This window comes from Cetorhinus maximus, chromosome 18 (genome assembly GCF_964194155.1).
Source record: "Cetorhinus maximus chromosome 18, sCetMax3.hap1.1, whole genome shotgun sequence".
NCBI lineage: Eukaryota > Metazoa > Chordata > Chondrichthyes > Lamniformes > Cetorhinidae > Cetorhinus > Cetorhinus maximus.
The window spans coordinates 25,802,440-25,829,190 of NC_135896.1; the positions used below are offsets into that span (position 1 = coordinate 25,802,440).

The following is a 26,751-nucleotide window of genomic DNA, read 5'->3' on the forward strand; positions in this document are numbered from 1 at the left end:
TGTATCTTTGCTGAGTGTTATGAATTGTATCAGAATTGTATGAAATGTTAGCGAGAATATTGAATAATGAACCATAGGGAAGAATTTTCCTCCCATGGGGGCGGTAAGTTCAGGACTGGGGACGTGCAGGCACGCCTCCGATTGCCGCCATTTTACATGGGTGGGCCAGTTAAGGCCCGCTCAGCGTGACATCTGCCAGGAAGCGCTATGCGCTCCCTGTGCAGGTGGGGGGGGAGGGGTGGGATTCCCTCAGCCGAGAGTGCGCTCTTTTGCGCATGCACGCGAGAGCGTACTCCCATCTCCCTGAGGCTAAGTGCTGCTTCAGAGAGATCAGCGCCAAATTTAAAAATGGTGACGGGGCAAAAATGAAACTTCCCTGACATGTCCCCTCACGTGACACTGTCACATGAGTTGGGACATATCCATCACTTTTAATCAAACATTTATTAAATTTTTTAAAACCCTCATGAAACCTCATCCCCGCCCATGGATGAGGTTTCATGCTTTTTCTGAAGCCCGCCAGGGCTCCCGACCTGCACGCCAACCTTAAGGTTGGATGGGCAGGTCCATTAATGAGCTTAATTACTTTTTAAATGGCCTCAATAGGCCGTTGACAGGTCAGCGGGCGCACAGCTGATTCGGCTGCACCCCCGCCTACCTGAAAATTGAAATGATGCAGGGTGACATCGGGTGTTCCGCCTGACATCATCCCACGTCGTTTTACGCTTCGGCGAGCGGGCCCCGCCCCCCTGCTCACCGACCTCAATATCCTGGCCATAGTATGTTACAGCACAGAGGAAAGCCAGTCAGTTCATCATGCCTGTATCAGCTCATCTTTTATTTTATTCCTTCATGGGATGCGAGTGTTGTTGGCAAAGTCAGCATTAGTTGATTATCCTAGAACTAAACTGGAGTAAGACATTGGTATGCTTTGTGGCTGAACAGTCACACTCGCCAGTACAGGGATTGAACCCCCAACTTTAGTACCATGCTCTGACCGTCTAAGCTAACCAACCAACTCAAACTATCTGAAAGCATTCACTGCAGAAAGTTTACACTGCACAGGATACATTGGGACAAATTTCCTCGTGTTGTACATAGGCAGTATTAATTCCCCTGACAGACGACATTGAGAAAGCTTTACCATGAAGAATCACCAGTCCTTAACCAATCCTACAGATGCTACAATCATTCAGTTGATAGATTATATGACATTTCGGGTGTGCAATCCAGCCTGCTCCACTTCCCCCTGTGGTTCCATCCAATTAAGGAAACCTTACTTCGTGGTCTAATTGCACATTGAACAAAATTCCAGCACCGAATAATAATGATTCACCATTGTGACACTAGCAAATGAATACTTGTACTATAAGCAATATTTAGGATGTCTATTAAAGGATCTTACTCCCGTGTTTTGTGAGCAAAATGAGATACTCTGTGGTACTATTATAAAATCATCGAATCACTAGCACAAGAGGAGGCCATTCTATCCATCATGTCTGTGCGGCTGTTTGAAAGGGCTATATTGTTAGACCCACTCCTTGTCTCTGTCATCATAACCCTTGATTATTTTCGACAGTCTTGAAAAGTAGGCACAACTCTCTGTTTATTTTTGGTATGCTTGACAAAATAACGTGATTCAAATCTGTTGATTTCAGGGCATCAGCAGCCTCTTCAGTTCCCTGAAGGTTGTGCGTCTTCTAAGACTTGGCCGTGTCGCCAGGAAGCTGGACCATTACCTTGAATATGGTGCCGCCGTGCTGGTACTCCTGGTATGCGTTTTTGGCTTAGTGGCTCATTGGCTTGCCTGCATATGGTACAGTATCGGGGACTACGAGGTCATCGATGAAGTCACCAACAGAATAAAAACAGACAGCTGGCTCTATCAGCTGGGACTAAGTATTGGAACACCCTACCATTTTAATGCCAGTGGCACTGGACAATGGGAAGGGGGACCCACAAAGGATTCACTGTATATATCTTCCCTTTACTTTACCATGACCAGCCTTACTACAATAGGATTCGGCAACATTGCTCCTACCACAGATGGGGAGAAGATATTTTCTGTGGCTATGATGATGGTTGGCTGTAAGTACATGCATTTTTTAAATTTCCAATGCAAAAGGGTAGCCAATTTTTTTTTTAAAGATTATAGTATTCATTATGAGATAAGGTGTTGCATTGGCCCAGATGGAAGGGCACATCATGTGAGTTGGACTTGTTGGTGCATATTTAGGCTTTAACATTTTTGTTCACAAAGTTGCTGGACACGTGAGCAACATCTGTGAGTTGTAGTGAACAATGAGATACAGCATTAACAGTGAGGTTAAAGGATAGAGAAATAATCAGAGGAAAGAATGATAAAGAGTGTGAATTAGAGGGGCTGAACTGAATGTCAAATTAAGCACAGAAAGAGAAATTTAGAGGCAAAAGGAATTGAAAGGGAAAGAAAGAAAATAAATTGAAACATTTATATTTTCAAAATCTCCAACAACAATTTGCACCTGAAGGAATGAGACTCCACACTTGTAGTTGTTTCCTTCCTGGGCAGTTAATAACATTTATCACACAGTTGAAAGGGTACTTATGCAGTTAATAATTTCCTGTGGTGAATTTAATAGGTATGTGTTTTAATGTGCAAAGCAGCAACTTCATGAAAATCACAAGCAGGTTAATTGAGCAAGATGCTAACAGCTAACACAAAAACACACTAGAATTGGAGCAGGACTAGGCCTTCTGGCTCCTGGAGCCTGCTCACCATTCGATAAGATCATGGCTGATCTGGCCGTGGCCCCAACTCCACTTTCCTGTCAGTCCCCTAAAACCCTTGACTCCCTTTTTGATCAAAAATCTATCTAACTCAGCCTTCAATATATTCAATGACCTAGCCTCCACTGCTCTCTGTGGAAGAGAATTGCACTGACTAATGACTGCCTGAGAGAAGAAAATTCTCCCCATCTCAATCTTAAATGGGAGCCCCATAATTTTTAAACTGTGTCCCCGAGTTCTAGACTCCCCCACAAGGGGAAATATCCTCTCAGCATCCACCCTGTCAAGTCCTTTCAGGATCTTATATGTATCAATAAAATCACATCTTATTATTCTAAACTCCAATAGATACACGCCCAATCTGTCCAACCTTTCTTCATAAGATAAGCCCTTCATCCCAGGAATCATGTCAAGTAAACTTTTTCTGAACTGCTTCTAATGCAATTATCTCCTTTATTAAGTAAGGAGACCGAAACTGTACACCCTACTTCAGATGCGGTCTCATTACGGCCCTGTACAGCTGTAGCAACACTTCCCTACCTTTACACTAGATTCTGCTTGCAATAAGCGCCAACATCCCATTTGCCTTCCTAATCACTTGCTGCATCTGCATACTAACTTTTTGTGTTTCAAGTGGCAACTTGTGGCCATTTACAATTCATGAGGTATCCCTTCCTCACCCCAAGTTGCCGGCTGATTTTCTCACTAATATGTATGTGAGGCATTTACATGCAGTTATTTTTTCAGCAAATTCTGGGTCATTATTGCAGTGCACACAATATTATCAAAATGCTGTTAAAGAATTATCTATTCTACAGCATCTTATCTCACCCAGCAATTCTCAATAATAGTCTATTTTGGTAAAATATATTAAAAAATGAATTGTGACTAATGTGATTAGAAGCAGTATTATTAAATCATTAATACTATTGAACTTCTGCATGTGGCTTGTCACTACTGACTTCAGAAGCAGAGCATGTGAAAGCTTGTTTGCTATTTGTTATATGGCTGTTACCAAAGTGATTCTGCACTAAGTAGTACGTGTTTTAAAGCTGTTTTGGGAAGTAGGGTCTATAGAATTGCACATTTTTAAATTATATACTTTTTAAGTTATTATAGTACCTAGGTACAGCATCATCTATAACAAAGCATTGAAAGATAATTTCAGGAGTTTTACTGGGTTGGCAGGAACTTGTCTAGTGGAAACAGTAGGTTGTAGCAATTTGAGTTGAAGATTTCATGGCTATGTATGATCTTTTTCGTAAGCATTTAGGTTGCCCTAAATCGCATTTTAAAACAAATCTAACTTTTAACCTCTGAGGCCTGTCTTACAAACTCACTCATTCACTTTTCCAGAATGGCACTATCAGTGTATTCCACTGTTAAGAGCTGTTGAATCAGTAGTCATTACTCAGCACCATGTTATGTCTGTGACCAGAACTGGACAAATTCAGCCAACTGCTGAGTGAATGCTCGGTGAGTGCTGAGGGTATCTTTGTAAATGCAGCAGAACCCATCTACAGCATTAATTAGGTCACCGTAGGCAATGCTGTGAAATAATAGCCTGGAGATTGTCGGTGTTACTGCCCTCTTGGTTGGATTTGAATTAATGAGCTGGCTACACTGGCTGTGCTTTAGCTTGTGTTATCTAGGTTGTGGGATCAAGGTGTTCTAGTGCATGAATCGCGAAAGGCTAGTATGCAGGTACAACAAAAGTAATAAGGAAAGTTAGGATTTATTGCAAGGGGAATTGAATACAAAAGTAGGGAGGTTATACTTCAGTTATTTAGGGCATTGGTGAGACCACATCTGGAGTACTGTGTACAGTATTGGTCTCCTTATTTAAGGAAGGATGTAAATGAGTTGGAAGCAGTTCAGAGAAGGTTTACTGAACTGATGCCTGGAATGTGCGGTTTGTCTTATGAGGAAAGGTTGAGCTAGGCTTGTGTCCGCTGGAGTTTAGAAGAATAAGAGGCAACTTGATTGAAACATCTAAGCTCCTGAGGGGTCGTGACAGGGTCGATGTGGAGAGGATGTTTCCTGTTGTGGAAGAATCTAGTATTTGGGGCCACTGTTAAAAATAAGGGGTTGCCCATTTAGGACAGAGATGAGGAGAATTTTTTTTCCTCTCAGAGGGTTGTGAGTCTTTGGGACTCTCTTCCTCAAAAGGCGGTGGAAGCAGAATTTTTGAATATTTTTAAGGCAGAGCTAGTATGATTCTTGATAAGCAATGGGGTGAAAGGTTATCAGAGATAGGCAGAAATGTGGAGTTCAGGTTACAATCAGATCAACCATGATCTCATTGAATGGCGGAGCAGTCTCGAAGGGCCGAGTGGCCTTCTCTTGCTCCTAATTCGTATGCTTGCATGCTCATATCAGAGGCTATGCTTCATGCAGGAATGTAGAGAATACATCAGCTTCATGCTTTATGTCATACAGGAATGTAGAGAATACATCAGCATTGTAGATCTTAAACCTGCTCTTAATAGATGCTGTATTGACAATTCAAGTAGCTGCTGCCTTGTCTTTATGGTGTGTCTTTTGTGAAAATTGAGAGACTGATAACACAATTTTCCAGATGAAGCATCACCAGTTCAGTAACTAATCAAAGAAATATATAATTTGATGTACCATTATTTTTGATTTCTTTCACGGCTTTGATATAAGAAGTTAGGGAAGTGAAAAGGTCATTTAGCATATCCAACTCAAGCTATCATTTAAGTACTGATTGATTCTGCACCCTGTCTGGCTATTAACATCTTCCCACTATCTGAATCTCATCATTTCCTATATATGATAATATGACTTTTTGTTTTAATGTTATTTCCATTGCTATAGTTGATCTGATAACACCCTCATACTGAGTGAACCGTGGGGTCTTGTAGATTTTGATGCAAGTTTCAATCAATTGGAATACTCCTTTCAACTTGTCAGATAACTGAATGGGGTCTAGTTTATGATTGGCAGAGTAATGTGCCTTTATTTGGGATGGGAAAAGTCCAAATACAGAAATATCGGAGTTCCACATCTACAAAAAAAATCATTGTTTTTTCTTGAGCAGTTGAATTGAAGCTTTTTTGAAAATTATTTATTCATGGTATGTGGACAGTGCTGGCAAGACTAATGTTTAATATCCACCCCTAGCTGTCCTTGCAAAGGTGATGATAAGCCACCTTCATGAATCTCTGCAGTCTGTGGGATGTAGGTGCACCCACAGTGCTGTTACGTAGAGTTCCATGTTTTTGGTCCAGTGACAATGAAGGAATGGCGATTTGGTTCCACGTCAAGGTCTGTGAATTGGAGGGGATCTTACTGGTAGAGGTGTTCCCATGTACCAGCTGCCCTTCTCCTTGTCAGTGGAAGGTTATGGGTTTGTAGGGTGCTGTTGAAGAAGCCTTAGTGGGTTGCCACAGTGCATCTTATAAATGGTACACACTGCTGCACTGTGCACTGATGGTGGAGGGAGTGAATGTTTAAGGTAGTGGATGTGATGTCAATCAAGTGGATTGTCCTGGATGGTGCCATGTTTCTTAAATGTTGTTGAAGCTGCACTCATCCGGGCAAGTGGAGGATATTCTATTACACTTGGACCTTGTAAATGGTGTAAAAGACTTTGGGAGTCAGGAGGTGAGTCGCTTGTCACATAATACACAGTCTCTGACCTTCATTTATAGCCACAGTATTTATGTTTCTGGTCAATGACCACCAAGATGTTGATGGTGGGGGATTCAGCGAGGTTAATGTTGAATGTCAAGAGAGGTGGTTAGATGTTCTCTCATTGGAAATGGTCAGCCCAGCATTGTAACTATACTGGAACAGCTAGGCTAGAGGTGTGGCTAGCTCTGCCCAAGTCTTCAGCTCTACTGCAAGGATGTTTCATAACCTTTGCTGTATTCAGTGCACTCAGCCATTTATGGGAGATGGTGGCATAGTGGTAATATCATTGAACCAGTAATCCAAAGGCCCCGAGCTAATGCTCTGGGAACACAGGTTCAAATAGCACCATGGCAGCTGGTGGAATTTAAATTCAATTAATAAATCTGGAATATAAAGCTAGTCACAGTAATGATTACCATGAAATTATCATCAATTGTTGTAAAAACCCATCTAGTTGACTAATATCCTTTGGGGAAGGAAATCTGCCATCCTTACCCTGGTCTGGCCTACATATGACTCCAGATTCACAGCAGTGTGGTTAACTCTTAACTACCCTCTGAAATGGCCAAGTGAGCCACTCAGTTCAAGGGCAATTAGGGATAGACATCCACATCCCATGAAAGAAAAATAATTTAAAAAGCCATTTCTTGATATCATGTAGAGTCAATCAAATTGGTTAAGAGCTAGCTTTAGGATGTCCCGGGATCATGAAGGACACTATAGCCCATATTTTTGTGGAGTCAGCTGAATTGGGAGGCTGTTAAAAATGGCGGGCAGGACCTAATACCGGGATTTCCATTCCCGTTTCTGGTCAGTGCGGGATAAGGGTGCGGGTAGTGAGTCCTCACACGGCACTCCCACCCTTGCTGACTCCATTGTGGGGCTGGGTATTTCAAACCCCTGCAATTTTAATGGAGCCGGGCCCATTTTGTTAGTAGACATGGTTCTCAGCACCTCAGAGGAGTTCTGAACCATGGTGGAACTCTAGTTCTGAGTTGGGAACCCAAGAAAAACAGCCATTCAAAATTCCCTTTGAAATACATTGCCCTACATCTCAAACTGTCAATCAATTGCAGCCTTTCATAGTATCAATGAAAAAAGCTTCAATCCACTTCACATCTCTTAATGCTGTATAAATAAACACACAGGCATTGAAAAAAAAACTCTTTCAAAGAATGATCAGCTTATAATAAGGTTATAAAAATGTCAATCAAACAAAGCTGACACACTCCTGCAAGCTGTTTCAACATCGCCTACAGGGCAGAATCCAATATCCATTTTGGAAGTCAGCCAAGCACTCATAATGCCCCTTTAATAATCCCGTAAAACTTTAAATCGGAATGTGAACACAGCCCCGCTACTGGGATAAGTGGTTCTGGAACTTTTGAAACTCAGCCGAATGTTCATAACAATCCTAGCTATCAAAAATAGCATTAAAACACATCTATATTACAATATAGCATCTAATATTGACATAGAAAGGTGTCAAAACATTTAACACTTACGTATAAGAATGTTCCAGACTCCTCATCAGGCTTCCCTCAGTGGTCACAAATTCTCAGACATGACATTTTTTTAGGGCTCCCAAAACCTACAGCAGCACAAGAAAATAGTATGGGGAAGAAAATTTAAATTTCTCATGGTCCTCACAATTCCCACCCCAACCTCAGAAAAGATGCATCGGGGTTCGCATTCAAGGCCTTCCAGACCTGCAAAAAGGCCACACAAAATTGGAAATTACAAGCAAAAATCCGAAATGTTTTACTTTGTCGACCCCATTCCTGCCTCCATTGGGAAACAGAATCCAGCACAATTTCTTGTCTGAAAAACAGCACCAACAGTGCTGCAAGGAAGTCTCAGTCTAGATTATACACTCAATTTCCTGAACTGAGGCTTGAAGCCAAAACTTTCCGACTCAGGGGTTAGAGTGTTACCATTGGACAAAAATGACAAAACAGCTCCTCCCCACACAATGCTATTATCTCCTGAATAGATGACATTTAAGGCATTTTTGAATTTGCAGTGTTAAAATAGTTTGTGCTCAATATAACAATGATCTACTTACTTGTCTCTCTACGACTTATGCCCCAGCCTGTTATGATTCAATGATCATCGTTTCTCGATCTCCTTTGTGAATGCCATGGGTGGGATTCAGTGACCATGGTAAATTCTTGTGAAGAAGGTAAAATACTTTTGGAAATAACTATATTAAAGAAATGGCTTGCCTTTGGCTAAATTGTTCATTGAGGAACAGTTAATACAGCAATCTGTCAGTCAAACCATATATGTTTTAGAACAATTGAAGTCTTCCATTACAACAATTACTACACTTCAAAAGTTAATTGGTTGTCAAGCACATTGGCCTGTTGTCAGCTTGTGGAAGCAATTATATAAATTTGAGTCTTTCTCTTCAAGTCAAGTCTTTTATTTGCTTTCCAGGGTGGTTGTTGAGGAGGGGGAGAGGGAGAAATAAAGGGAAAGGCTGCATGAGAGCCACTCATTTTAATGGACTGAAGGATTCTGATGGGTTGAAGGAACTATGCTGGTACATCACATGCAGTTGTATCCCAATTTATATAGCAATGTCTGGTAGAACTATTGCTTCTGTCATAGCACTTGACCCAAACAACAACTTATATTTATACAACAACTTTGACATAATATAATATTCCAGTTAAGGCACATCATAGGTGCATTATAAAGCAGAATTTGACACTGAGTCACATGAGGAGATATTAGGGCAGATAACCAAAAGCTTGGTCAAAGAGGTAGCAGCTTTAAGGAGCATCTTAAAATAGGAAAGAGGGATAGAAAAGTGGAGAGGTTCAAGGAGGGAATTCCAGAGCTTTGGCCCTTTGGCAACTGTGGCATAGCCACCAATGGTGGAGCAATTAAACTCAGGTTAGAAGAGTCCAGAATGATTGTAGTTATCTTGGAGGGTTGTGGGGTTGGAGGCGATTACAGATATAGGAAGAGGAGGGAGACCATGGAGGTATTTGAAACCAAGGATAAAAGTTTTAACATCGAGGCATTGTGGGAGCCATTAAAGGGCAGAAAGAACAAGGGTGATGGGTGAATGGGATTTAGTGCAAGTTAGGATATGGGTACCAGAGTTTGGATGACTTCAAGCTTATGCAGAATGCAATTGGGAGGCTGGACAGGTATACATTAGAATAGCCAAGTCTGAAGGCAACCCAGTCATGACTGCAGGTTGCAGCAGCAAATGAACTGAGGTAGAGATAGATTTATACAATGTTACAGAGGTGGAAATAAGCAGTCTCAGTGATGGTGCTGATATGCGGTCATAAAGGTGGTTGAGTCAGGCAGGCTGCAGAACATATAGTGACAGAGTTAGGTTGGACAATCGAAGGGGCTTGCTCTACTCCAGAAAGCCAGTAGGTGAAGGATAGAATTGGAGCCTATCTTTAGAAACTTTTAAATTTATTTATAGGATTGCACATTACAAGTATACATCTCTTAACCCCCAACAACCACAGTTTTAGCCTGTGTCTATTTAAAGGGCTCAAGTGAAACCCTAGTTGATACCCACCACCTCCATACAATTAAACATAATTAATATACAATGAAGTGTTGACCTTGTAACTTAGCAGTCAGAGGACTGAGCTGGGAACTGGAGAATGCAGGCATTAGCTTGTCCGAAACCGGAACTGCGAACCACACGGATTTGCAGACCGAACCTGGAGGCTGGTGATGGATGACAGAGTCCTGGGAGTGAAATGGAGCCAATCCTCCAAAGCCACTTTGGCCAATATCAAAATGACTTGGGGGAAAGAATCACATGGGAGCAAGATTTTGACTCAGACTTATCAGAAGATAACTGGAAATCTATTCTCCCACATGCACATTCCTCATCTGTGTGTGCAAGACATGGGTTGCTACAATTTGAAATCTTACATCGTATCAACCTATCCAAGGTGAGATTATCTAAGATTGATAAAAATTTTAATCCAACCTGTGATAAATGTCATACTGCCCCAGCCTCTCTAATTCACATTTAATAATCATGTCCTAAATTGGCTTTGTTTTGGACAAATATTTTTAGATCACTCTCACGTATTTTCAGTAGCAACATTGAACCTTCTCCATAACAGCACTCTTTGGGTGGAACCATATGGCATCTCTCTTACAAAGATTCAGACTGATACACTCGCCTTTTCAACGCTATTGGCTTGACGTATTACTCTATTAAATTGGAAACAGTCTGGCCCACCTTCTTTTACTAATTGTATACGTGATCTTATTCAGAATCTTAAACTTGAGAACATATAGTAAATTATAAGGGACTCCACTGATGGATTTTATGTACCTTGGCAACCTTTCTTATATTACTTTGAGGAACTACAGCTCTCTACTTTCATATAACTGAGCCTAATTAGGTTGTATGTATTATATCAGGTGAAACTATATCTGACCTATCATTTTGTGGATTTTCTTATCTATTTTTTGGGGGGTTGGGGAGGGTTTTTTTCTCGTTCTGTTTTCTTCTTCTCTCTCCTACTCCTCTTTTCCTTTCATTCTCTTAAAAAAAATCATAACCTAATCATAATCAATAATCATAACCCAATGCTTCCCCCAACACCATCCCCCTGCCCCCACCTCTGTCACTGAGAGTACCCTACCCTAAATACAACAAGAGCATAATATAACAATTGATCAGCTGTGACATTGCACAATGGGAGTGAAAACCAAATACAGCATTCAGGAATACAAATGCAAAATATTGGTTTCCATAAGGCAGCAAATAAGCTATAAAACCAAAATATCAAGCGTTAAATACCCTCATGTTTGCATTTTTAAGGCAGAACGAGAAGTGATTTTTGGACAGAATGTCATCGCCCCAAACTTTCGTTCCACTTTTCTTTCTTCCACTTTCTACTGGCTGCTTACCAATTTGAAACACTGGGGGCTGAATTTTCCCCTCATTGGGGGAGAAGTTGATGGGCGGGCGCGTACGGGCGCACTTCCGATCGGCGCCCCCGATCGGAGGCGCGGTGCCATATTACGTGGGCGGGGCAATTAAGGCCCACCCAGCGTGATGTCAGCACAGAAGTGCTATGCACTCCCTGTGCGGGTGGGGGGAATCCCAAAATTGAGAGTGCGCTCTTTTGCGCATGCACACGAAAGAGCGCACTCATCTCCCTGAGGCTAAGTGTAGTCTCAGGGAGATCGGCTGTACATATAAAAAAGATAAAAATAGAAAAATAAAATTTCCCTTACATGTCCCCTCATGTGACATTGTGACATGAGTTGGGACATGTACATAATTTTTACAAAATCTTTATTAAAATTTTTTTAAAGCCTACATGAAACCTCCTGTGGATGAGGTTTCATGGTTTTTCTAGTTCACGCCAGGGCTCCTGGCCTGCCCGCCAACCTTAAGGTTGGACGGGCAGGTCCATTCATTACTTAATTCAACCTGTCAATGGCCTCAATTGGCTCAATGCGTCATTTTACGTGTTGGCGAGTGGGCCCCGTCCCCGCTCGCCAACTTGTAAAATTCTGCCCTGGGTCATGTCATTTCTCAATCAAGAAACCATATTTCTTGTGCTATAATGGAGCAACAAACCCAAATGAGGTGGAAGGCAGGATTAGCGGCGTGTTAAAAATATGTATTGAACTAAGAAGTTCCAATGGGAATTGTCAGGACCATAAACGGGTGGACAAAACTTGTTGACATTGATGAAAGGTTCAAATGTCAGGAGACTCAAGGGAAGTTGGGGAGATGAAGATGGAAGCCATGCAGAATTTCTAGCACTCAAGGCATCATCAATTTGTGAGACAAGTTATCAGGCAAACGATAATCAACTTGTGAGACAACTTATAGAATGAATAATATAAATGAATCAAGAGGCAACCAGTTATATTCTGTTATGATGTGGCAGATGATGTGTGCCAGGCAGATCAAATCCACAAGGGAAACTTGGTTGCACTATCACAATGGTTTTGCAATTTCTATTTATTACGAGAAGATGTGTGCACTGAATTCTGAATTAATAAGCCCACCAAGACCTTTAGGGATTTTAAAAATTAAATTAAAATATTTATGAACAAAATAAAAGATTTCAAGCACGTACATCGGGCAGAATTTTGCCTTTGGCGGGCAGGCTTGGCAGGGCCGGTTGGGAAGCTAATCCGCGATGGGGACTGAACCGCGATTTCACGCTGATGGGCCAATTAAGACCCGCCCAGTGTGAAACGCGAGTGGCAGTGCTCAGTGCTGCCTGTGCTGGGGAGGGGGGAGGGCACGTGGGCCGAGTGCAAACCGAGCGTGTGCGTGTGAGTGAACGCTTCATAATCTCCCTGAGGCACAGAGCTGCCTCGGGGAGACGAAGCTTTGTTAAAAAAAGAAAATAAAGAAAATATAAATGTAATAAAATGTGTTCCCTCATGTGACTCTGACTTGAGCAGGGACATGTTATTAATTCAATTTTAAACCTTTTATTTTATTTTTATTTGCTTTTGGAAACCTCATCCTGCCCGTGGACGAGGTTTCCAAACAAATGCAAAGGCCTCATGGCCTCTTTGCCTGCCCGCCAACCATTAGGTTGGACGGGCAATGAAAAATTTAAGTTAATTGATTAGTTAATGGTCTTAACAGGCCTTTTAATTGTCAGTGGATGCGCTGCTGACTCCGGCACGTGCCTGCCGACTGAACTATCGTGCGACTGTGCATTGACATTGGCGCACTCGGCCGACGTCAATGACGGTCAAGCGGGTCGGGTGCATGCTGAGCAAAAATTTCTGCCCACAAGACTACAGTTATTTACTACTATAACAACTCCTAGGGAAGGATCTTCCGGTCGACGAGTGGGGGCGGGGCCCGCTCGCCGACATGTGAAATGACGTGGGATGATGTCAGGCAGAACTCACAACGTCACCCCGCGTCATTTCCATTATCAGGTCAGCGGGGACGCAGCCGAATCAGCTGTGTGCCCGCCGACCTGTCAACGGCCTATTGAGGCCATTTACAAAGTAACTAACCTCATTACTGGACCTGCCCATCCAGCCTTAAGGTTGGCGGGCAGGCCGGGAGCCCTGGCGGGCTTCAGAAAAAGCATGAAACCTCAGCCACTGGTGGGATGAGGTTTCATGAGGGTTTTAAAATATTTAATAAAGGTTTCAGGGATGGACATGTCCCAAATCATGTGACAGTGTCACATGAGGGGACATGTCAGGGAAATGCTGTTATCATTTGCTTACCATTTTAAAATTTGGCACCGATTTCTCTGAGGCAGCACTTAACTTCAGGGAGCTAGTGCAAAAGAGCACACCCTCGGCTGAGGGAATCCCCTCCCCCGCCCGCACAGGGAGCACATAACACTTCCTGGCGGATGTCACGCTGGGCGGGCCTTAATTGGCCCGCCCATGTAAAATGGCGGCACACCCCTGACCGGGGGCGCCAATTGGAGGTGTGCCTGCCCGCGTCTACTCCTGTACTTCCCCCCCGACAGGGGGAAAACTTTCCCCCTAAGATTCCTAATTAACCTGACTCCCAGTTACACATTCCCTTTAAGGCAATAGTCCAAAATAGATTTTAGATTTAAAACAAAATCAGGAAGTTAACACAGTACCCACTTGACAGTGGGATTCCAAATGGCATCCCCATCTTCAGTTACTTTACATAGCAGACTTATGCACAAATGGCCGCAGGCTTCTTGAAGGCTGTTTCACACACGCCTGTTAAACCTACTTCACAATAAACCAGAAAAATATTATGAAAATTATGATACTTTTGTCACAATTCCTGGATAGGAAAGAGAATGAGGGATATGGCAAGAAGTGGGTTAGATGGAGTTGAGATTGATTAAAAATAGATATGCTAGTTCATCTAGAAGCATTTTCCACTGACAAAATATCTTTACTCGAATGGGTATGAGTTGAACTCACAAGTCTCCTCTCATGCCAACAACCTGTATTTATAGAGCACCTTTAACATAATAAAACATCCCAATGTATTCACAGGAGTGTTATGAAGCAATGTTATGAAGCAAAATAATCTCAAGTTTTAATTTCCGAAATTATCATTGACACTTTTCCTGGAAATCACTCCAAATACAACAATGATCATTTATCTCCCATGCTATTTAACCAACAAACTAAACATTGCAAACAAATAAACTTTCTGCTGAAATTAGAAAACTGGCAAACATTTAGCAGTTAATGGTCCGGGTGTAAACAATATTACAAAATTTGCATGTGATTTTTAGACAAGAGAATAATTGTACAATTTTCACACCGATGTTGCCATGGTGTGCATTGTCAGCCTGACATTTACAGGAGATTACATTTGTACAGTAATTCAGTATGGAGGGTGGCTGTCCTAAATGTCAAGGTATGAGGAGATCTGTTTTCAAGCTATAAGAATTTCTAGATCGTACATTTTTATCTGAAGTTGCAGCCAAACCTAGTCATTGGTATTTTAAAATGGAAGCTGTGCCTGCTATTGTATTTATTAAGAATTCTTTTGTCTGGATGTGAAGGTCTGAATGCAATTTGGTCTCTACCTGCCTGTCTGAAGCAGACATTCATAATCAAAGAGGATGTCCCACCTTTACATTGTGACTTTGCCATGCCCCCATTTCTAGTCAAAATTGACATGATGAATTCTTAAGCCACATATGGTCGCTCATGATCAACCTTTGCATTGCCTAATAAGTGTTATAAGATGTAAAACCTACATAAATAATAGAATTGATTAATATTGAGCACCAAGCTGTTGCTTATCTGTACTGCACCAGGCCATTGCATTTACCATTATTTCTGAGTCTCTGAAAAGCTAAATGTCCTCGCAACCTCACTGTAGCCTATTTGCAAGCGATCAAGCCTTTAACTACATGCACAGGTGTCCAACAAGATTCATCTATTGCAACAGTTTGGCTTTGTTGTGGAAATGTGAGAATTCCTTGAAAAAGTAACTACGGAGTCCATGAATATCAGCTTGACTCAGTTGGTAATATTTTTGCCTCTGTGTCAGAAAGTTAGGCATTGAAGCTCCACTCCCAGGCTCGAGCCTATAGCCTTGGACCACACTTCAATGAAGTGCTGAGGGAGTGTTGCTTTCAGAGGAGACATTAAACTAAAACCACATCTGGCTTTTCAGTTGGATGTACTATTTAAGTAGAACAATGGAGTTCTTCTAATATGCCTGCCAACATTCTTCTCTCAACTAAAAGCACTAAAAAATTAATTAACTGGTTACTCACCTCCCTCGCACTGCATAAACTGGCTGCTAATTGTGCCTAAATAATAATAACAATGACTACAATTGTTTCATTGGATGTGAAGCTCCTTTAGGCATCTTGTGGATGTGGGAAAGCACTATATAAATCTAAATTGCTTCTTTTTTGTAATCTGACAAGAATGGCAATTCTGCGCTCACAAGCAGCTCAGGCTCAGAATAGTTACGACAAGCTTTCACCATTGTTTTTCTTTATCTGGTTCACAGGGTCAATGTGTGTATCTGTGTGAGGTAATCGGCTGAGAGCTTCCACCTTTCATCCCCTGAGAAATTTACTTAGAGCAAATTTTCAGTTCTGCATTCCTGACACACACCAGATACGCATTCATCAAATTATGTCCACTGCCAGCCCTCATCTACCTTGCTGTTCAGTCGTTCAACACCAAGCTTCACAGCTCAGCCATAGCCTCCAAGGTGAAGTTAACCTTGCAAAAGTATTTCTCCTATTTAGAATAATTCTGTCAGACAAGGTAGACTCTTCTGACTGAGTACCTGGAATTAGGATTATAGTTTGAATGACCGCTGATTAGATTGGAGAGACCCATTCAACTCATTGAGCGGAATTTTATGCTGGCGGGATTTTATGGTCCCACCAAAGTCAATGGACCTTTGAATGACTCACTGCATTTGACAGCCCTGCCCCCATTGTGACAGGGCCATAAAATTCCGCCCATTGACTTCTTTTTTTTTTAAATTGAAAATTACCTGATGTTCACAGATTGTACTATATTAAGCTTTCTGTTACACCTGTCCCTCGAAGCAATTTACTCTTCTATAGTACCATTTTGACTATTAATGCCATTGTGAATCATGCCCGTTAGTAGGACTCTCACTGCAGAGTCAGTGGACTCAACCTGCATTTTAGAACATGAGCTCATAATCTAAGGTGGAATTATGGAGATGTTCAGCAGCCATCAAAGCTGCCTTCCTGTTCTAATAGTACAGTGGCTGAGAATGATTCCATGCACTGTGTGAAGAAGAGCAATAAGCTCCCCCAGTGCCCACACCGACAGTCTTCCCACCAATACCACCAATAATAGATTAACTGGTCATTCATTTCTTTGCTGTTTATAGGATCTTGTTATGCACAAAAATGGCTCCCATGTACATTTATCTGCATAATAGTGTTTCACTTCCATAGGAACTCACTGGATGTGAAGTACTTCGGGGCACCCTCAGAGGTCTGGTTACGTGCTACAAACATGCTTTTTTTTTACAGTGTATTTTCTACTGTTTCATCTTTAAATATATCACCAGAATTTTTTTTGCAGTTAAGGCAGTAACAGATGAAATGGAGCATTCTGACAATCATGAATCCTACTAATAATTTAGCCCCATTAAATTAGTCACCATATTTGAAAACTTAAATCTCCTACTTTGTGAAGTGTCTGCAAATCCAGTACATCCAAATACAAAGCTAATTTATGTAAAGGAAGCAATCTTTACACACAATGCCTCTTTCAATACAGGAATATTTGCTGTTGGTTCTTGAAAATAATATTATATTCAGGACTGCCTGTATTGTCTATCCTTGGCCTGCCTCAGCAACGTCATTCAAAATCACAGCGTTCAATTTTCACATGTACACCGATGACACTCATTTTTACCTCACCACCACTTCTCTTGACGCCTCCACTGTCTCATCAGATTGCTCATCCACCATTCAGTATTGGATGAGCAGAAATTAAATATGGGGGCAGATTCAATCATGGCTTTCAAAAGGGATTTGGATAAGCACCTGAGGGGAAAAAAAATTGCAGGGCTATGAGGGAAGGGCTGGGGAATGAGACTGGCTACATTACTCTTGCAGAGAGCTGGTATGGATTTGATGGGCTGAATGGCTTCCTTCTGTGCTATTGTTCTATAAAGGTTTAGCATACCTTCCTTGCTTTTGTATTCTATTCCTCTATTAATAAAACCAAAGAGCCCATGAGCTTTTTTAAACAGCCTTCTCAACTTGCCCTGCTACCTCAAAGCTTCATGTACATACATCATCCCCAAATCTCTCTGTTCCTGTACCTCCTTTAAGATTGTACCACTTAGTTCATAGTGTCTCTCCTCTTTCCTCCAGCCGAAAAATATCACTTCACATTTCTCTGTATTAAACTTCATGTGCCGTGTGTCTTTTGTTTCACCAGCCTGCCTGTCTCTTCCTGATGTCTGTTTACTATCTGCTCCATTAGCCGGGATTTATAAATTAATGTGGGGTCCAGATTGGAGGTGAGCAGATGAGCAAGTTTGTGCTCTGGCCTCCGTGCCGGTTTGGCCCCACGATCGCAACCCTGAGCCATTTTAAGTGAGGGCGGCTAGGGTTCGGATCAGCTCCCTGCCGCTCTCCAACAGGCAGTCAATTCAGGTCAACAATAGATAACCACCTTGATAAGCCCTTCTCCCGCACTGACTGGGATTTTCAGTCGGCAATGCCCACGTCCAGGCTAATGTGGTGGGCTCAGGGCAGGAAGCGAGGGGTGGGGCAATGGGCCACATGAGGGATCCCTCATTCATGAGGGCTGCCAGGCCAAAGCTGCAGCTGCTGGCCACCCCATGGCAGGGATTGTCTCTCCACAATCATGATCAGGCAGCTGTGGCCATTTTAAATTAAAAAAAACTGACCTCTTCTTCATAGGGTGGAGGTGCCCTCTCTTTCTCCATCACAAATTTTCAGCTTTCACCTTGACCATTGAGGTTGCTGATGTGTCAGTGCTAGAGGGTTTCCCATTGGCCTTCCAGCCTCAGGAGCCCACCTGCCATTCTTAGTTGGACAGCGAGTCTGCTCCCTGCCATTAATTGGCCTGGCTCTTTAAAAATCTTATTGGGCATATTTACAACATGCTGCACGGAGTTGGGCCCCAGAACTGAACCTACGGCTGCGTTCCTGACCCAGAATTGAAAATCCCGGCCATTGTTCACTAATTTTCCAAACTTCATAGCATCTGCCAATCTTGAATTTATGCCCTGTATACCCAAGTCCAGCTCATTAATATAGAATCAAAAAGAGCAAGTGTTCCTAATCCCAATGGGGAACGCCACTGTATAACTCCCTTTAGCCTGAAAAACAAACAACAATGTTCTCTCTGCTTTCTGCCCCTCAGCCAATTTTGCTGCTGCCTTTAATTCCATGACTCATTACTTTTCTAGTTCTATTAGGGAGCACTTTTCAATCGCCTTGATAGTCCATTTACACACCAACTTCACTGCCCTCGTCAGAACTCTCCATTATTTGGTATGTTTAAATGTTTAAACATTTAGTACCAAGTTTGATGGGAATTTATATCAAATAATAAGGGAATATGTATTTAAACCTATTTTGCCTTTCTAATAAATATGGCTGAGTTTGAAATTGAAATAGCTAATTATTAAACCAGTACTTTTTAATTGAATATTTAGTTAAGATTTGATTGTAAATAGAGTTGACATTTGTTTCACACTTTTACAAATAAAAATTACTGTTCCTTTTTTTGAAGTAGAAATAACCTAGAAACTTAACAAAGTGCTGCAGAAACTGAACAGACCTTCTGTGCAAACCATCATTTCTTGTTGCGAGATGTGTTTGGGACTGCTGTTACAATTGGCTTGAAAGGCCACATAATTCCAGGGACCCTGACCATAATGAACAAGAGAAAAAAAGTACAATACATTTGCCTGGTTTGTTGTGTTAGGAATCTTTTCTTGGGCTATTTTTCCAAAAGTCATTTCAAAATCATTGAATTCTGATTCTGTGATCTGAATTTTATTAATACCTGTGAAGGATGTCTGCCCTTGGGAATTAAACATTTTCCTCTTCTTCCAGCTTTACGTTGGGTGAATTGCTCTCATCTCTCTGAATCGGCTTGCAATTTTAACATGCAGTATATTACTGGCCACAATTGCAATTGGCTGTAATTCAAGTGATGTATTAAATGCTATTGTAGGTTTTGGTCCAATGCACAGACATTCAAATTTATTTTCAGTAACTAAAATGGTTTTCACTACCTTATAATGAAGCAGTCTATTACCTGCATAATATTACAAATAGATAAATTGAACCTAGGCAATTAGAGCACATGGATTATGTTTGATCTGAGAGGTTGTTTTTGCAATCTTAACAAGCATTGCTGAAAGGGATAGCTGGAGATTTAATTAATCATTGTGGCCAGTGTAACACTTGGTGTATATGAGTTCTATTGAAGTGTGTATTGATCATTTATTCAGATCAAAACCAATTAGTTTTGAGAAAGTTGCCAAGACATCCGGCACAGAAATAATGAGCTTTACCAGAGAAAGTAGTTGTTAAAAGAATTGAAAATAAATTACCCTTAGCTTTAAATTGCGCAGTGATCTCTAATCTGGGATGTTACTCTGTTTATTGCCACATTGTACTTCATGTCTTGGACAAAGGCAGCTAGTCATCTACAGCTATTACAGACAATAACTTATTCTGAAGAGATCTACTCAATAGTATTTATGGGTACAGGTTATATATTAGGTGGAGGAAAAATGGTGGGAAGGTCAGCAATCAGAATTTTTACTCAGATACTGATTCTGTTCTGATAGTTGTCCCTTTCACCCCTGAGATAGTGACCGGAAATGGCAGTAGTTATTGATTACTCATGTTACCTTGAGTTTGTTACTGGGTTTGTATTCATGCTGTAGATCACCACTGTCAGAAAGCTGAATATGTTTTAGGGCTCATTTGTACTGGGGATGGAGCCATTTATTTATTTCTATCCCTCTCCCCATGGAACTTTTGCTCAGTAAAAGAGAAGCTCCCCTTTCCCAAGAGAAGGCAGGAGCATCGCTATTACTGAGAGTTGTTGCTCTGTAATTCAATGATTGCTGACTTTCACAACTCATTTCTAGACAAAAAAGCTTACCAAGTATTTACTGATCTATTGAAACAGAACATAGGAAGAGTTTGTGACACCCTGAACTTTCCAGGGTCTAAAGCATCCCCAAAATCCTAACTACTCCTCACTACATTTCATGCATTCGGCTTATTGACAAGTCTACCCGCACATATCTGAGGCTGGTGCAGCAAGTATGTCCTCCACTTTGGTCGTCAGAAAACTAAAATCCTTTTCCATGTAAAATATTCACATTTTCTGCTGAGAACTTTGCACTGGTTTGAGAAAATTAATAGCATAAGCCTAGCCATTACCTACTCACCAACATGCAACTGTTCTCACTTCTGAAGTGACTTAACAGCCATTTAAACTGCTGTACCTGCTATATGCACATACATTGATTTTAGGCAATCTGCACGGAATACAATTCTAGGGCCACCATATCTCAGCCGCACAAGAAAAGCTTGCTTCGTGGTCAGGTTTCTGTCCAAACTTGTAGAGGCAGTCCTGCAGAAGAGAGGGGAGAGGGACTCTTCTTTGGTGTTGCAGAAGTTAATAATAGCAAGACAAGAATTTACAGATAAAGAACCCTTGAAGTGCTGATGAGATGAGAAAGAGATTCAATTTGTGCAAAAATATAAAGCTACACCTACATAATATGGAAGCAAAGAAGCACAGTACAGATATGGATTGTATGGCAAGCTGTCTGCAAAGATTTTTTTTTGTGCATAAAGATTTATGAGTGAGAAACCCAAAGGGATCTGGATTAATCCCAACCTGATGAGATAAATGTCTTCTAATCTGCTGTCTGTACAGTTTTATGTGAAATTAGTTTGGGCAGTCTCAATCCAGTTGCTAATGGGTATTGGACTGTAGCAAAACATTGGGCTAAAATTTATGGCACTGCAGTCTCCGCTAAAAATTCTAGGGGGTAGCCGGCCCACTATCCTGACAGCTGACCCGCAGCAATTTAACCCTGGGAGCAACATTAATTGCTTTAAGAACTTCCGCCCTTTCTCGAGAGGAGGTCCCACCTTAGAGAGCTGCCGGCCAATCAGATGGCTAATAACTCAGTAGTCCCAGCAGCGCCATCCAGGAGCGGTAACCACTGCTGGAACTGCAGACAGTCCCACCACACTGAGGATCCCAATAAGTCCATGGTTGGGAGTCACAGCGAGGGGAGAGAGGGCTGTGGGGTGGGGGGTAGCTTAAGAGACTGGGGAGAAGGTTAAAGGTGGGGATGACCTATAAAGAGGTGTCTCCGATGGGTTCAGGGACAGTTAATGTTTCAGATTGGTGACCCTTCTTCCAGTTTTGATGAAGAATCACTGACCTGAAACATTGGGCAGAATTTTCTGCCTACTGGGCGGGCGGGCCCGACCCAATCTCCAGCGGGCGGGGAGCCGATCCCCGCCGGAGAAGCGGGCCCTGCCGCCATTTTAAGTGGACGGGCCAATTAAGGCCCGCCCAGCATGACTCCCCAAATGCAAGAGTGCGCTCTTTCGCGCATGTGCATGAAAGAGCACACATCTCCCTGAGGCTAAGTCCTGCCTCAGGGAGATCGCTGACAGTTGTGAAAACATTAAAAATAGAAAAAAAAGTCCTTAACATGTCCCCCTCATGTGGCAATGTCACATGAGATGGGACATGTTCATAAATTTCACTAAAACTTTATTAAACTTTTAAAATCCCAACATGAAACCTCATCCCGCCGGTGGATGAGGTTTCATGTTTTTTCTATTCCCCGCCGGGGCTCCTGGCCTGTCCGCCAACCTTAAGGTCGGACAGGCAGGTCCTTTAATTGTTTTAATGATCCTGTCAATGGCCTCAATTGGCCATTGACAGGTCGGCGGGCGCACAGCTGATTTTGCTGTGGACCCGCCTTCCTGAAGATTTAAATAGGGCGGGATGACGTCGGGGGTTCCTCCCTATGTCATCCCACGTCGGCGAGTGGGCCCTGCCCCTTGCTCGCCGACGGCAAAATTCAGCCCATTAACTCTGTTTCTCTCTCCACAGATGCTGCCAGGCCTGCTGAGTATTTCCAGCATTTTCTGATTTTATTGCATATTTCCAGTATCCGTAGTACTTTGTTCTTGACTCTCAAAGCTTCAATTTTTGTCCAAATGACAGTTATTATGGTGTGACATTAATTCAGTTACAAATACACATCTAGCTAAAAATAGCTCGAGGAATGTATGTTGGTTGCAAATGGAAAGGCTAGTGCTGTTCTTAAAAAGGCATGAACATAAAATGGTTCACTGTCTGAAAGTATTTTCTAATATTGACCCACGACTGTTCAATTTTGTTTATTCTCTTTGAAAATCAGATAAATCAGACAAGACAGAAAATAATTTTTAAAAACTATGGAATTCAGTGCTTCAGTGCTGTTGCAATAGGTTTTTTATGATGAGGATGATAACCAACATTAGGGCTCTTAATTATGTCATAGACTGTGTGCATGAACTTAACACTTATTTTAAATGAATGAATGCCTTTAGTGAAATAGAAGAGGGAGGAATTTTAGATGAATGGATTAAGTGTTTGTATCCTGCAGTGTAACTTCAGGGCCTAGCTAATTTAGCTTATATTTTCTGCCTGTCCTTCACCGATGCTTTGAAATAATTCAGGCTGATAGGTGGAAAATTGCTTAAGGGATGTATTCTGCCTTTTTTTTTGTGGTGAGCTCCCCTAGGTAGCAGGAAAGATCAGCTCAAAATAATGTTCATGGCCAGACCTCAGTATAGTAGCTTGCCACAAATTCACTGCCGCTTGCCTATTGAAAGGGCAGGAATTGTGGCAGAGCTGTTGCTATTTAAACTCAGTTTGCACCTCTGAAAAAGGAGCTTTTTTTTTAATGGAAGGCAATGAAGCTGGCTCTTCAAACTCTGAGGAGAAAGTGATTGCAGCCAAGGGCCCCTAGGTTTGTGGATGGTGCTTGTTGAGCAGATTCAACAGCAGGAAGGAGATACTCCTCCCCAGTGCACAGCAACAGCGGCAAAAGGTGGCTAATCATATGAAGGCAAGCACCATCGTCCCTAGGAGCTGACAGCAGGGCTGGAAAGAATTTAATGACCTCACCAGAGCTGTTAAGGTACATTTCTCATATGGGGAAAAATTAGATAAGGCCCAGAAATGGGCATGGTGATTTTTGCACCATAAATCTGTGCCTGTTCATTCTGATGCAGGAAGCATGCTAGCTTTGTGCTTCCTGCTAATTTAAATAATAGTAGTCTGCAGCCCAGTGCTAAGCATGCTGCCGGGCAGATACAGTTCTCTGCAGAGCGTCCAAGGTTGTGTGAGGCTAGAACCACTTAAAGCTGGCTTGCACACTGAAAACTGGCCTGCACCTCTAAAAGTAAGATGCATTCTGGCTGCAGCAGGTTCTGGAACTAGTTATAGAAGACATTCAGTGCAGGAAGAGGAGTGAAAATTGCACTACAGGATGTGCTCCAATGTTCTCTGATGCAGTACTGGAAGCCTTGTTGCAGGAGGCAGATAGGAGGAGCAAATTCATATCCCACAGGTGCCATTGAGGACACAGGGTGAGCAGATAGCTATTGCTGTCAATGTAAGCATTCTAGCTCTGAGGATCTCGATGCAGTGCAAGAAGAAGTTTAATGACCTCACATGAATAGTCAAGGTCAGTGAATGCATCTTCAGATGCCGTATTTTTTTCTTGATTCGTTCATAGGATGTGGGCATCGCTGGCTAGACAATTGCCCATCCCTAATTGCCATTGTTCAGGGGGCATTTTAAGAGTCAACCACATTACTATGGGTCTGGAGTCACATGTAGGCCAGACCAGGTAAGGATGGCAGATTTCCTTCCCTAAAGGACATTAGAGAACCAGATGGGTTTTTACAACAATCAACAGTAGTTTCTTGGTCATCATTAGACTTTTAATATCACATTTTTTTTATTGAATTCAAATTCCACCATGGCCAGTATTTCCATATCATTAGAGACAAAATACTAGCCTCACACACTGCTCCAAGCAACAGTGCACCCCTCACTCACTTACCATGACGCAGCATCTGGTGGTCAGTGTCTTAGTTTCCGTTGGCGCACAAGCAGAAGCCGCTTGCTACAGCGGAAGCTCAGACTGAGATCATGCAATCTCAACTCTCTGCCATTTAGACTCTGACTGCTGCTGTCATGGCTGCAGATGTCAGTGCTCAAACGGAACACTAGTGCATAATCTGCTCACCCCCCTTTGCTTTGTATTTAAAGCTGCTATTTTTCTGTGTATCACAGCAGTCCTCCAACAGATTACCAGGATTGCTGAAGCACTAGCTGACCTGGGGCAATGTCAATAGTTTGTGGAGCATGAACCTGCTGTCCTCTCTCAGGGTGACAGCATTCATGCTCCCAATGCTGCCGCTCCCTGCCTTTGCTGTTGCCTGTCAGCCAGCAAGCGCTGACTGCTGTCATCCATGCCGAGGTGCTGCAGCCCAAAACCAGATCTTTTAAAGCTACAGCTGTTCGAGGCCTTCCTGCAAGGTCATCTGCAGCCTCCTCCAGTGAAAGTCAGCAGCCTTCCACCAGCCATGCTGCAACAACTAGGGTAACAGTGCATGGGAGCACTAGGCCAGGCAAAGCTACACCGAAGACAATGCGCCAGGGTAAGTCATAGTACCAAAACTTTGGCAGCAATGGAGCCAGATTTTGCAGCAGGACTCTCTGCACAGCCCTCCGCTACTTTACTTTAGCTCCAGCACTGCCAACACTTTCCTTTCCCACTTCCTGTACCCTCCCTCCAGTCACAGCAGGGTGTTTACTGCAACTATTCCTGCCTGCACTGACTACCTCCTCTTACCCATGCCTGCTGCTCCTTCCTCCCTGTTTGTACGCTGTGGTAAGCAGCCTCACACATCATCAGAACCCCACCACAGGCTGCACACTAACTGGGGCAAGCTCGTGCAAAACAGGAGGGAGCTGCCAATGTTTGAAGCAGAACCAGCATCAGTGCAAGTGCTCAAACCAATACTAGGTAGCACTATTGATATCATCAACAGAGGGAGGGCACACAGTGTGCCAGAAGGTGAAGCTAGAGACATACATAACAGGGTGTTTGAACCAGGCAGCCCCAGCAACCATTGAACTGCTGCAGTTTGCAACTAGCCCTCTCTAACTGTGCACAAATTGGCTGTTGCATTTCCTACTTTACAACAGTGACCCCACCTCAAAAGTACTTCATTGGCTGTAAAATGCTTTTGGATGTTCTGTGGTCATGAAAGATGCTCAATAAATGTAGGTTTTCTTCGCAAGGGAGCAGGGATTGTTCAGGTGAAGCGTTCTTCATTGTGCTGCTGGTGAAGTGCTCTGGCTGTAGGCATGTTTTAAAACTCTCCCACATCCTCATCCTCTTCAATGTACCCAGAGCTATTGTCCTCATCATGCTCTTCCATTGGTGGCGCCAGGAATTTTTCTCTCTCTTTCTTTCTAGCACTCCCTTGAGGCGAGGAAGACACTTGTGAACTAGTACAACCCGTGGGAAGAATCTGTGTGCACAGTCCTCTAAATTGGGGAGGCTGTTATGCTGCAGCTACCATACAGTTCTGGCTGACCAGGAGACTCTCTTGCCCTTACCACCTGCTGTAGGCACATCAGAAGAATTTACAGGTTGATAATCAACTTGTTTGGTACTATTACGAATGCACTTTCCATGGTCATCAAGTCCAAAGTGGGACTTGAACCTGGAGCTTCTGACCCTGAGGTAGGGAATGCTATTACTGTGCCACAAGGCCTCCGCGAGCATGAAGTTATCCAGTATACAACAATCACCAAGATGCAGGGCACTCTTTTGGGCTGTACTGTAGCCCAACACCACTGTAAAGACAATGAAATCTTTGCTCCAGCAGCCTTAGAGACTGCTATCGTGGGCCCATTGATCTGGATCAATTGCATTTGCACCAGTGATTTGTGGATTTCTCAGTCATCAACTCCACATATGCAGTTGGTAGCTCTTGTTCCCAAGAAGGCAGCCTCTAACTTGATGTGCCAGGTTAGGGACTGAGGATGGATCATCAGTAGAATACAAAGACATCAGGACATGTGAAGCTGCAGTTTGCATGCAGTTCGTATATATATTTTTGGCGCTGACAGATAAGAAGAATTCAATTAATATTTTTGCTATTGTTTGATTACTTACTATCAGTTCATCTTTTTGATCTTCAGTGGCTCTATCAGTTAATTTTTTTACCTGTTTGCTGTAAATATATGTATAGAAATTAATAACATTTC

General features: G+C 42.4%; 1 protein-coding gene across 1 annotated transcript in view; it reads left to right on the forward strand.

Annotated features, from left to right (window-relative positions):
• kcnh5b (potassium voltage-gated channel, subfamily H (eag-related), member 5b) overlaps positions 1–26,751 on the forward strand; it is a 322,323-nt gene that overhangs the window by 163,794 nt on the left and 131,778 nt on the right. The window contains exon 7 of the mRNA XM_078563325.1: positions 1,659–2,088. Coding sequence (XP_078419451.1) covers positions 1,659–2,088 — 430 coding nt within the window. The remainder of the gene's footprint in view (positions 1–1,658; positions 2,089–26,751) is intronic.